At 43.9% G+C, this 12,770-nt stretch overlaps 1 protein-coding gene across 8 annotated transcripts in view; it reads right to left on the reverse strand.

Annotated features, from left to right (window-relative positions):
• Positions 1 to 145: 145 nt before the first annotated feature.
• The window catches only part of Pdpk1 (3-phosphoinositide dependent protein kinase-1), a 77,227-nt gene continuing 64,602 nt past the window's right edge, over positions 146 to 12,770 (reverse strand). For 5 of the 8 annotated variants that reach the window (XM_039086936.2, XM_006246036.4, XM_063269948.1 and 2 more), the window contains 3 exons: positions 6,997 to 7,054; positions 6,115 to 6,267; positions 146 to 5,654 (listed from right to left, as the gene is read on the reverse strand). In XM_039086936.2, the coding sequence (XP_038942864.1) occupies positions 5,538 to 5,654; positions 6,115 to 6,267; positions 6,997 to 7,054 (328 nt within the window). In that variant the 3' untranslated portion in view covers positions 146 to 5,537. Of the gene's footprint in view, positions 5,655 to 6,114; positions 6,268 to 6,996; positions 7,055 to 10,457; positions 10,679 to 12,770 lie in introns of those variants that run through there. The other 3 variants (XM_063269950.1, XM_063269949.1, NM_031081.2) reach the window with 2 other exon arrangements.

Consider the following 12,770-nt stretch of genomic DNA (forward strand, 5'->3'; position numbering starts at 1 on the left):
AGGTCTCATGTGCAAGACGGAAGTTCCGGCTCGAAAAGCAGACCGGAGATTACAGCTTCCGGCTGGAGCAAGCCTCGGGTTCTCACGGGCATCCTAAGCTCAAGACCCGCCCCCACCCAAAGAGAATCCAGGACAGAAGAAAGTGTACACTCTACATGCTTTTATTACAAGACTACCGAGCATACGAGGGAAATCCATCATCCGGTAATTACATCTAAAGCACAGATATTTGAAAAAAAAAGAAGTTGTTTCATTAAATTATATGATTAAACCATGACCAAATAGAAAATTTATATAATAAAGCCAGGAAAAAAGTTGTAAAATATAGTTTACAATAATTATTCACATTCAAGGCTGTACATCAATACATACAACGTGGCCCCAAACATGAATTCAATCCAAATAATTCATATATTAGAATTTAAATAATACAGACTGAACTAGAGGCCGACAATAGCCAGCAAATAACCTTATATAAGAATAAAAATACAAAAGTGTATATCCTAGTATCATTGCATTATCTGTTTTCATAAGTATTTTTAATTTTTCCTTTGCCTGTACATCACAGTTACAGCTACAGACCAGGTAGAGAATATTACATATGTTCTAACTGACTGCCACCAACCTGAATGACAGCAATAGACTATTGATTCATCCTACTGTACGTGGCTAGGGAATAGCCGCAGCAGCTCTAAATACTGTAACAGTTTTTGATTTGTGCCATGTTCAATCACACTATGGTCATAATGGAGGCTTTCGCCTGCACAGTGACCCACTTGCAGTCACTAACCCAGATGATTAAACTAGGGTGGACTACATGAGGAGGGGAAATTTTGCCATTTGTAAAAATTTCTGTAGAGTTTGGATTCTTCATATGGAAGAAATGAATTACAGGGAATTTTCAGGTATGCATATTGGCTAGTTCATTTGCTTACCGCTGCAAACGTGCTTGAAAGAGCTTCCTTCCAAGGCCATTGTTCCACATTCTAACCTACAACCCTCAAGTGTTAGGCCAGAAGCCACTTATCTTCAGAGGTTCTGAGAGTCGTCCTAGCCCTGTCAAATCTGTCAGGACCCTTATCATACACTCTGCCTAAGAGGCGCTACACCCATTGGCATCACCATCAGTTTATGTTGGGTTTTGCATTAAAACAAGTGGAAAAAGTGTATGGCAGCATCTTTGCCATACTCAATAGTTGCTATGGCCTCCCAAGTCTCAGCTATGAACACCCTGGGTCTATGGAACAGTGGGGAGAAGCCTTGAGGCAGAGAAGGGCAGAAAACTGATTTCTGCACATCTCCAGCCCTAAGCTCTGACAGAGTCAAGTAACACCAAGTATGGTGCCCAGAAAATCTCTGCTGCATGTTTCAACATTAAACCTGCAGGCCCCATCCCACAGAGACGAAGATCTTATCCAATTTGGGTGGACACTGTAGTTTACCTGCTGCAGCACTGCAGCACACAAGGTTTACATAGCGTCAGCTGGGACAGCCATGCTTAGCAATAACAAAGCCTGGCCACTGTGCTGTCCTAATCAAGACCTGAAGTGTGGAGCAGGGACATTCACAAGTGTACTTCTGGTAAGCCCAAATCATCTGTGTGGTTTCTTTTCCAAGAAGAGCTTTGTTATTCTGCTTTGCGACTGATTCCCAAATGGCCCAAATGCATTTGAGTCTATAAACTTAATTATGAATTATCCATTAGGCATGTGGCAAGGTCAGTTCAACACTTTATCTCTGCTGACTGTGTAGAAGCAGATTCAGTACCATCGTGGACACAAAGTACAAGATTCTGAAAACATCACCAAGCACTGGGAAGCCTTAGCAGCGAGGATGAAAAGGAAGTATAACATGCAGGAGTAGATTGTTGCAATGAAAATGAAGAAACTGGAAAGATCTGTCACAAAGGAATCTGCAGTAATGACATTTTAGCACTAAAAAGAGCAGTCCTAGTCATACTTTCTTGGGAACACACAGCTTGGTAAGAACTGGTATGTTCAGAATCTGTAGGACACAAGGAAGGTAGGTTTGTAACTGGAACTCAAAGCATCTAAACATCAGACCAAGGAAGAGGAAAAGCTGTGAAATGAACAAATTATTTTACCCAAAAATACCACTTCAGGTATGTGAGGAAGGGGTAAAATCAGAATAAAAATCAAAGGCTTATAAGTATACTCACCACAGCATTATTTAAATAACAAAAAACAAAACACAAAGAAAACGCAAAGACCACCTGAATGTTTTACAACAGGGAAACAATTGGCTAACTTATAAATTTACAACCATTTGACTTTACAATTATCAAAAACATGCTTTTGAAGAACTACTCGTGGCATGGAGAAATGCTCAAGAGGAAATGTCAAGTGAACAAGCTGGATGTAAAGGGTGAATATTGTGTGTGTTCCCAGTTTGGTTTACAGAGCAAACAAGGACTAAGGATGCACACCAGTGGTAGAGCACTTGCTTAGCACTCCTGAACCTCACAACTCAATTCCCAGCACTGGAACAAAAAAGTTAGGGAGAGCGGGATCTACATGAAAATGCTCACAGTGGTCTCTGAATGGTGGGCCTTCCTTTTTTCTTTTGCTTTCAGAAAACATACACTTCTTTAAAGAAAGCACACAATTACCTTGCTGGCACTGGGAGTGTGTGCACACAGCTACTTCAAGCATGGATCACAAACACTAGGGTGGCCCACAGAGGGCTGCAGCAGGTGAAGATTCTATCAGCTTCAGCCTAACACAAGCCATCTTTCTCGAAGTGGTTTTTACTGCATCTACCAGGTTTTAGCTCAGAATGACAGTTTGAGCCATGATGCCACTCCGTGGAGTGGAGAAACTCAGCTCTACATGGGGAGCCCACAACCCAGCTGGAGCACAGAAAAACAGGTAGAAATGACCCATTTAAGCTAAGTTTCATCTGTGATGCCAAGAGAAGCCAGTGATCAGTGGGGCTGTGAGGTACAGTCTACTGTACCTAGGTAGGAGAAGCCAGACAGCAGTCTTCACCTTTCTTTCCATCCTTGCCATTCTTAGGACACATGATTTCTAGAGGAACTATTAGGGCATTTCTTTCTCTCCTTACATACATCCTCCATTTACTGCTGTACACACACACACACACACACACACACACACACACACACACACACACACACACACACACAGAGAGAGAGAGAGAGAGAGAGAGAGAGAGAGAGAGAGAGAGAGATACAAACTGACAGCCACATCCTGTCCTACAAAGTAAGGCACCTGCACACGGGGTGACCGCTCTAAGGATGACTGGAAAAAAATGAAGGTGATTTAAGCCAGGGTGAGAAAAGAAAAAAATCAAGGAAAAGGGGGCAGTAAAGACAAAGGTGACCCAGGAAGAGTTCAGCTGTTGTTGCCTAGGGCAGTCATGGTGGCCACCTATTACTAACTTAGCTGAACCCTGATTTTGGAGGTTAGGGTGGTGCCCAGGAGGTAGTATTGCTCTCCAGGGAAGGAAGCAACAGAGGACTCTCCCATATACAGCCAGCCATGTGATCTAATTCAAGCGAAGCCTCAGTCCTGTGGTCCCCTGTAGTTAAGTGCCCTCAGAGATGCTTTCCCTGTGTCTGCATCCACTGGAGAGGCAAGAAGCCACTCTTACATGTGCAAATGTAGGATACAGGGCACTCTGAGGGCTAAATGGCCACAGGCATGAACAAGAACAGGACTCCAAGGAGAAACTAGACAAATGTACTTAGCTAACACAGGCTCTTCAAAAACCAAGAGTGCCCACTCTCACTTATAGGCTGATAGTATACTAGGCCATACCTTTTCCCTGGGTTCTGCAGGCAAGTGATGCCCTGCTCCCGGGTCACCTAAAGCTCTTATCACACAATCGAGCTAAGTCTAAATAAAATCTCTGTTCCCATCCAGCACCCCTGCCACAGCACAATGGCTGGCTTTTTATCTACACTCTACCTCAGTTTAAAAGAATCACTCTTAAAGGTTTGAACATAGAATCTTTCCCCCTCTCAGTTTAGATGGCCTGGCCCACAGGCAGTCACTGTAGACAAAACCGGGGTAACCTCTGTTGTGGGTATTTGGGGGTGCCTTTGTGAAAGTTAACAGAAATGGCAAAATTGTTGCTGCCTTTGGAACACGGGAATCTGAGGTGTTGCTGTGAGGTGTCATCTGTGAGGGCAGATGCCCACTGTTCCCCACTAGACCAAGGGCCATCTTAGTCATCTTAGTCAAAGAGAGGTACAGCCAAGTCCCTCAGAAGCATTATGCAAGAAATGCCAAAATATCCCAGGCCATCTGTATTATAGAACAAAGCACTGTCAGTTTAGCATCAAAGAAGTGTCCCAATACTGGCAAAGAATGCCAGCATAGACAGGCTCAGATTAAGAGGGCTGTTCTGTGAGCAAGACAGTGGTAACATTCTTTCCAGGCAAGGCCCACGCTTTATGGTAGTAGGTGGTGACCAGGCAACATGAGAAGGTTTTCAGATTTTCAACAGTTGTGAAAACGAAGCTAGCTGAGAAATGTTTACCCACAGCATCCCAGGCGACACTTGGGAGATACTGGCACACACCCTAGAGTTTTCTCAGTGCCTGCCTCAGAGGGCATGTGGTCTACACACTTAGAACTGTGCACAAACTCCCAGGAGGGGCTGCTGCCCCACTTCTCTACATGGAAGTGGTGGCCCAGGCTGGATCCTCCATAGTACTTCCAGCCTTGCCCAGGTTCAGGACAAGCTTCTGTGTCTGAAAAGGATCTAGTTGGTGTTACCTAGGTGCTGGTATGACAGCAACCCTTTTGGACAGGTGCTTGGCTTGGTGTCTAGTTCACGGGGTACACTTCTAGGAAGTGGAACGCTAGAGCAGAGCCCAGGGAGGGCACCTGTAACTACAACAGCCCTCATTCTTCTCACCATACAACCCGCCTACTATAAGGCAGGAACGCAGGTATCCTGTCAGCAGAAACACACCTGAGCAGACCTCGAGGGCCATACAAGGGATTCAAGGGAAAACACACACAAGCTAAGAGCCCTGTTCCCACAGTAAGCTGGTGATACCCCAGCAGAGGAGTGAAGAGGCTCCTGGTGAAGGATTCTGCAACAGTTGGTGTAGGCCAGATACACCCAGTCCCTCAGTCACAGCAGGAGCTGGGTGTCAGGTGGGGAAGGTAGAGGCAGGCATGCGGTTCCTGTGGATGCTAGGAGGGGCTGGTGATGCCAAATCTGGCCACTGGTCTGGGCAGAAGCTGGGCTACCGTGCAAGAAGCTGGGTCTCCATGGTTACAGCAGTGCATGGAAGCCACCACAGAGCACAGAGAGCAAGCAAAGCGACCCTGAATTCCTGTTTGTTGGCTATTTGTTTTGTTCTTTGTGTGGTTGGGTTCTTTTTTTTCTTCTTTTCTTTTAAATAAAAAAGCTGCAAGGTTTTTGCCATCTATGTTCTCCTTGAGATGGCTGGCAGGTGGTCTGGAAGCGTCCTGGGTGGCGGCCGAGCCGCGCTGAGGCAGGTGTCCTGGCAGCGATAGGCAGCCCGGCCGCAGGCCACGTCACTGCACAGCAGCATCTGGACTGCTCTGGTACTGTTGCCTCCAAACCTCCTGGATCTTTCTGCACCACTTGTGAGCATTCCCGCTTGGATCCATCAGGTAATACGTCCTGTTAGGCTGCAAAACAGAGCATCTGCTGTCCCTCAGGAAGTCCCCCCACCCAGCCTGTCTTGCTGTCAATACTGCCAGCACCTTTTTCTTTTTTTTTGGTTCTTTTTTTTTCAGAGCTGGGGACCAAACCCAGGGCCTTGCGCTTCCTAGGCAAGCGCTCTACCACTGAGCTAAATCCCCAACCCCTTGCCAGCACCTTTTTGAAGCCAGTGGGCACAGTGGGCTTCTCCACTCTGCAAGTGCAGAAACTGAAGTATGTGGGCAGGTGACCAAACAAAAGTAAAAATCAAGCAGAGAATATCTCCTGGCCCAATTCATGCCTAAGTTGTTCACATAGGTCTGTCTCTAAGACACAAGAAGCTGACCTGAGTCTAGATGCTTCCTTGGCCAAGCAAGGTACACTTCCAACAGAGATTAGAAGCCTGTGATGAGACTACAATCATACGCCTTATAGGGACAAACTCACCGTGTGGACGAAGAAAGTTTTAAAATTCTTGGCCTCTGGTCGGAGTTCTTGTGACCATGGAATTTCACCTTTTAAGACCTTGTTGACAGGATCGACATAATATAAATGTGGCCCTTCTGTGAGTAATAACTGCCGTCGTCTTGCAAATAAACCCTAGTACAAATAAAATAAACAAACACAGATGGAACCAACTTGTAAGTCGCTCAGGACACAGTGACTGCCAGTCACCTCCCCATTCACCTGAGAAACTTCCTCCTCAACCTGGAACCTAGGTTCAAAAGATTACATCAGGGAAACATAAGCACAGGTCGCTGCTGTTTAGCTCACAATGTCTAGCTTCAATGGCTAGGTTGTAGAGCCCTGGCCCCTCAGCTTTTCTAAGGCACAGAGTCCAGCCCTTGGCAGGCCAGGTCTCAGCCCACCTTCATGGAGATTCTCATTTCTTAAGTATACAGAGCCAAGAAGGGTGTTCAGAAGGTTCCTGTTAGCAGTCTGATGCACTCTGCACTACCTGATGTCCAGAAAACGTAATAGACCACAACCTCTATATTTTCAAATCTTCTAATGAAAAGACTATTGGCTGGGTTCTGAGAAATGATCTATCCTCCTCAATGTGACAGAAACTTTAGCACAGTGACATGGGCCTTGTGCAACCATGCCCTGTGGTCAGAGCATAAGGCTGGTTTTCCACAGGGCTGAAATGCTTCCCTAAGAGTCTGAGTGTTCCTGGCTTTAGAAAATCTAGAGATGATCTCCAAAGATCATGCCAAGATGAAGAATTCCATATCTAGCAATTCATGGCAGGACCCCAGGATGAAGAAGTGACCTGAGATAGAAGCAGTAAGAAGTCACAGGATAAAGAGGATCAGGAAACCGACTCACCTTTCGCTTATCCACTGGGCCCATTTTTAATATTAGATTATTTTCTACAAACTGGTGCCTAAAAAGAAAGAGGAAGAATTAGGCTCTGCAAACCCACAGGGCCTCTGTACACTTTGTATCTGTCAGATCCTGTCCTCACCCCACTCCAAACACACACTCTCTTCAGGTCTAGGAGATACCCCAGATGCAGTGACGCAATGTAGGCAGTCTATCTGTGAGTAAGGGCCATAATCTATTCCTGAGATCATCTTCTAGTTGGAGATACCTGCACAGTAGAGGAAGGTTGGGAGATAGTGCTGCAGAAACAAGCTAACACATACCACCAGCACCACCACCAGCACCATCACCACCAGCACCAGCAGCACCACCACCACCACCAGCTCCAGCACCACGTCAAAAAAGCGGCAGTGAGCCTGGGTGTGCTGGCAACAATTTTAATATCAGAACGTGGGACACAGAGGTCAGAAGATCAGGAGTTTAAGGTCAGCCTGCCTATATATCAAGTTCTAGGCCAGCCTAGAACACCCCTCATAAAATAAAGAGCCAAAACAAGACATGCTAGATGAAAAAAAACTTCACAGAGGTTTGGATACCACTGTAAATCAGTATTAGAATCTGTAAATTACTTTTCAAGCCAGGGCACCAAAGAGCGCCTAGAATCCAAAGTTATATAGAATCACAAATCCTTTAAAGATAGCTTCAGATGTGCCTAGTCTTACTGCAACTTGATATGCCAAGGCTTGATATGCAACTTTGAATTCACACACGGCAATGTGACCCTCCTAAAGGAGGCAAACTCTGTCATCAAATGCCAAAGAGATGAAGATGCAGAGGCTAAGGAGTCCATGCTTCCCCATTGCAACTACATAATGGCAATGCAATGCAGAACTCCAAAGGCTGGTTCTCTTCTCTGCTATCCACACAGACCCCCAGAAGACTGTCTAAGGACCTGAGCCTGAGGCCCTCGGAGCTCCACTGCTTCGATGCAGTATCTGGAGTGCAGTGCAGGTGTAGAACTGAGACTGGCCCAACTGGCTGACATCTCTACTGAGCTGGCTGACTTAGGTAAGGAGACCTGTGATGCTGTACAGCAGGCACTAATCTAGCCTTCGGGCCTCGTGTCATTTTATTTTACTTCTGTTTTTAAGATTTATTCATTCTCTACATGACTGTTTTATCTGTATGTACACAATGTATGTGCTTGTGCATCAGACTCCTGGAATTAGAGTTAATGGATGGTTGTGAGCCACTGTTTGCTAGAAAATGAACCTGTGTCCTCTCTAAGAACAGCGCAATCCTCTAAGCCACTGAGCCATCTCTCCAGCACAGGCCTCATAAACTATATTCTCCTCTAACATTCAAGGGATGTTAGCATTATTCCCTCTGGATTGTAGCTACCAATAACACACAGTCCAGAAAACTTCAGCACATGCTTGCAAGTACTCACTCACCTTTGTTTTTTTGTTTAGCTTTGCCTAGAACCATCCCAGACCTGGCTTCAATCCTCTTGCCTCTGCCTTCTATGTGCTGGGATCATGGTCATATATCACCATTCCCAGTCTCAATTATTTATTTAACTAGAAATAATAAACATGCCAGGCAGTGGTGGTGCACGCCTTTAATCGTGCACTTTAATCCCAGCACTCAGGAGGCAGAGGCAGGCACATTTCTGAGTTCAAGGCCAGCCTAGTCTACAAAGTGAGTTCCAAGATAGCCAGGGCTATAGAGAGAAGCCCTGTCTCAGGAAAAACAAATAAACAAGCAGGCAAGCAAGCAAGCAAACAAACAAACAAAAAAACAACAACTCCACAAAAACACAGAACAATTAACCTGAACAGCAGAAGGACTCAATGGTTAAAGGCCCTTGCCATTAGGCCTAACTTCCACAATGCTCTGTGGTGTGCACATGCACACACACACACTAAGATTTATTTATTAGCGTTGCACTCATATACATCAACTGATTTACTCTATACTGCCATATCATAAGTGCATCCTTCTGATTAATTTTTTAAACCGATAATTTGCGGAAACAGCCATCTGAAACAGTTTCATCAGTCTTGTTTCCTGGTGATAAAAGGCACCTACTCAATATTCTTCAAAGGAATGTGGGGGCTAAAGAGATGGCTCAGCAGTTAATACTGACTGCTCTTCCAGAGGTCCTAAGTTCAATTCCCAGCAACCACATGGTGGCTCACAACCATCTGTAATGGAATCCAATGCCTTCTTCTGGTGTGTCTGAAGACAACTACAGTGTACTCGTATAAATAAAATAAATAAATCTTATTAAAATAGAAAGGACTGGGATAGCCAGTGCTTTATTTGTGGATCTTCCCCATCTCTTACAGGTCTACTTTCCCCCAGTGTACTATTTTACAGTGTTTTCAGAACTTCTCTCTTTTGCATGTCATAGACAGCACAGTCTCTACAGTGATTCTACTGGACTGGGTAGGCTAATTCTACTCCAGTGGATTGCCACCCTGGTTCTCTAGTGTTCTGACATCCTTAGAAGGTATGGCTATGATATAGCCTCCTTACCAATGTGTTGTTCTGTGAAGGTGGACAGTGTGAGCCTGCAACAGTAACCTAGCTCTGCAGTTCTTACAACCATGTCTCCTGTGTGTGTGCAAACACTGTATATGTGTAAGCCGCTATCAGGTGTCTCCCTCATCTGATGCCTCTTCTTGTCGCTCTGCTGCTGTGTTTTATGTACCTCCACCTATGGAGGTTTGAATGAGAACGGCCTCCAAAAGCTCATATATTTCAATGCTTATTCACCAGGGCATGGTACCATTTAAAAGGACTAGGAGGTATGGCTTTTTTGGAGGAAGTGTGTTATCAGAGGTAGACTTTGCAGTTTCAAAAGCTCACAGCTTTCTCTCTGTGTCTGCAGATCAGGATGTAAAGCTCCCAGCTATTGTTCTAACTCTTACCTGCCTGCCTGGTGCCATGCTCCCAACCATGATACTAAGCCCTTAATTAAATACTTTCTCTTATCAAAGTTGTATTGGTCATAGGAGCTCTTCACAGCAATAGAACAGTGACTAGGATACCACCTTATCTTTTTTAGATTATTTATGTATATGAGCCCACATGTATATACATGCATCATGTGTGCCTGGTACCTGTGACAGTCAGAAAAGGAACTGGAGTTACTGACAGTTGTGAGCCATCCTATGGGTACTAGGAATTGAATCTGAGTCCTTTCTGCAAGAGCAACAACTGTTCTTAGTCACCGAGCCATTTTTCCAGGCTTTCTCCACCAAACCTGGAATTCACAAATTTGGCTAGACTGGCCACAAGCCCCAGAGATCATGCTGTCTCTGCCTCCCCAACACTGAAGATTCAAGTGTGCACTGCCACATCTAATTCTTTATGTGGTTGTTAGGAATTGAACTCAGGTTCTCGAGATTGCACAGCAAGAATTTTACTAACTGAGCCATCTCCACAGCCACTTACAATTTTTTTTAAAGATTTATTTATTTATTTTATATATGTGAGTACACTGTAGCTGTCTTCAGACACACCAGAAGAGGGCATCAGATCTTATTACAGATGGTCGTGAGCCACCATGTGCTTGCTGGGAATTGAACTCAGGACCTCTGGAAGAGCAGTCAGTGCTCCTAACCGCTGAGCCATCTCTCCAGCCCCACTTACATCTTTTTAGACTTAAATGGTGATTCTGTGACAGAGAAAAAAAATTTTAAGTTATTATCCATGCTCACATTTGTATTATAAATGTTCAGCATCAAGTTAATTGGTTTAGATAAAATGTATAGAAGTTTAATAGTACTTTAATATTTTTTAAATATTACTGCAAAAGAGACCAACAAACTTTACTTGTATTTCTATATGGGCACATGAATGGTCAGGATTTTATAAAGTAATGACTTTAAAATTAACAAATTAACTACAGCAGGTATAACTGAAGATTGCTAGTTAGAATATAGTAGAACTATTTGAATATATTAATCTCAAAAATATACATCTTTAAGCCATAATCCTACTACAGAAAATTCAAAGACGATAACATATACATACATTCTACGTACTGTCAAGGTGATGTCCACCCTCCAGTACATGATCACTGAAAAAGTCCACTGCACACTAGCAGCAAGTAACAGTAAAAGATAAATATTTTCTCAGATAGGAATTCCCTGAAGCTCTGCAGAGACATCACTTTCCACATAGAACTAAATTTTTTGTTTGTTTGTGACAGGGTTTATCTGTATAGCCCTGGCCGTCCTGGAACTCACTCTGTAGATCAGGCTGGTCCCAAACTCAAGAGAACAGCTTGCCTTTGCCTCCTGAGGGCTGGGACTACTACCTCTTGGTTTAAGACTGGAAAGGATAGAGAATCCTAAAACCCAAGACAGCAGGCAAGACATGGTAGACTTCCTGTTCTGTCTAATGTTCACAACTCCAGGCAAAGGCAAGACCAAAAACACACATACCCATGAAAACAGTGCTTCTGGCCAGGCTCTAAGAGGAAGGGCTCCTGCATGAGACTATTGAAAGCAGGACAACTGGTGAACTCAGCATACAGAAGCCCAGGATGTCCTTACAAAGCTCCTGCTTGGAACTGTACCTAACAGCTAAAATTATTTTGATCAAAATCTTCCCTAGATTTCATAATGGGAGAAATCTTTACCAGCCAGGCTTTACACAGGGATCAGTAATATCTGGAATATATAAAGAACTATAAGATTAAAGACTTAGAGAACCCAAACTGTGGCTGGAGAGACGGCTCAACAGTTAAGAACACTGACTTTTCTTCCAGAGGTCCTGAGTTCAATTCCCGGCAACCACATGGTGGCTCACAGCCATTTGTATGGGATTAGATGCCCTCTTCTGGTGCATCTGAAGACAACAACAGTGTATTCACATAAAATAAATAATCTTAAAAAAAGACAGGAAGGAAGGAAGGAAGGAAGGAAGGAAGGAAGGAAGGAAGGAAGGAAGGAAGGAAGGAAGAAGAAAGAAAGAAAGAAAGAAAGAAAGAAAGAAAGAAAGAAAGAAAGAAAACCCAAACTGCCGATCAATAAGTAAGTTAAACTAAACAGAGCATTCTCAAAAGAAGAAATACTAATGGCTAACATATGCTTTAAAAATTATTCAACAAGGGCTGGAGAGATGACTCAGCTGTTAAGAGCACTGACTGCTCTTCAGAGGTCCTGAGTTCAATTCCCAGCAACCACATGGTGGCTCATAACCATCTGTAATGGGATCTGGTGCCCTCTTCTGGCACATCTGAAGACAGCTACAGTGTACTCATGTATAATAAGGAAATAAATCTTTAAAAAATAAATAAATAAATTTTTTAAAAAGTATTCAACATCCTTAGCCACTAGGGAAATGTAAACTAAAACTATTTGAGATCTTATCTCATCCAAGTCAGAATAGCTACCATCAAGAAAACAAATAATGATGCTCGGTGGTGATGCACACATTTAATCCCAGCACTCTGGAGGTAGGCAGTTTGAGGCCAGTCTGGTCTACATAGTGTGTTCTAGGACAGCCAGAGTTAGAGAAGAAAAGAACAACTCTGACTTACGTGCTGTTTAGCGTAGGAATTAGTATGGAGGTTTCTCAAAAGAATAAAATTATAGGGGCTGAAGAGATGGCCACTGGTTAAAAGCACACTCTATTCTTTTGAAAGGACCTAAGAGCAGTTCCCACAACCCATATCAATCAGTTCAAAATCACCTATAACTCTAGCTCCAGGAGACATGATGCCCTCTCTTGAACACTTCAGGTACACACACACACACACG

The sequence above is a fragment of the Rattus norvegicus genome, chromosome 10 (assembly GCF_036323735.1).
Source record: "Rattus norvegicus strain BN/NHsdMcwi chromosome 10, GRCr8, whole genome shotgun sequence".
NCBI classification, from domain to species: domain Eukaryota; kingdom Metazoa; phylum Chordata; class Mammalia; order Rodentia; family Muridae; genus Rattus; species Rattus norvegicus.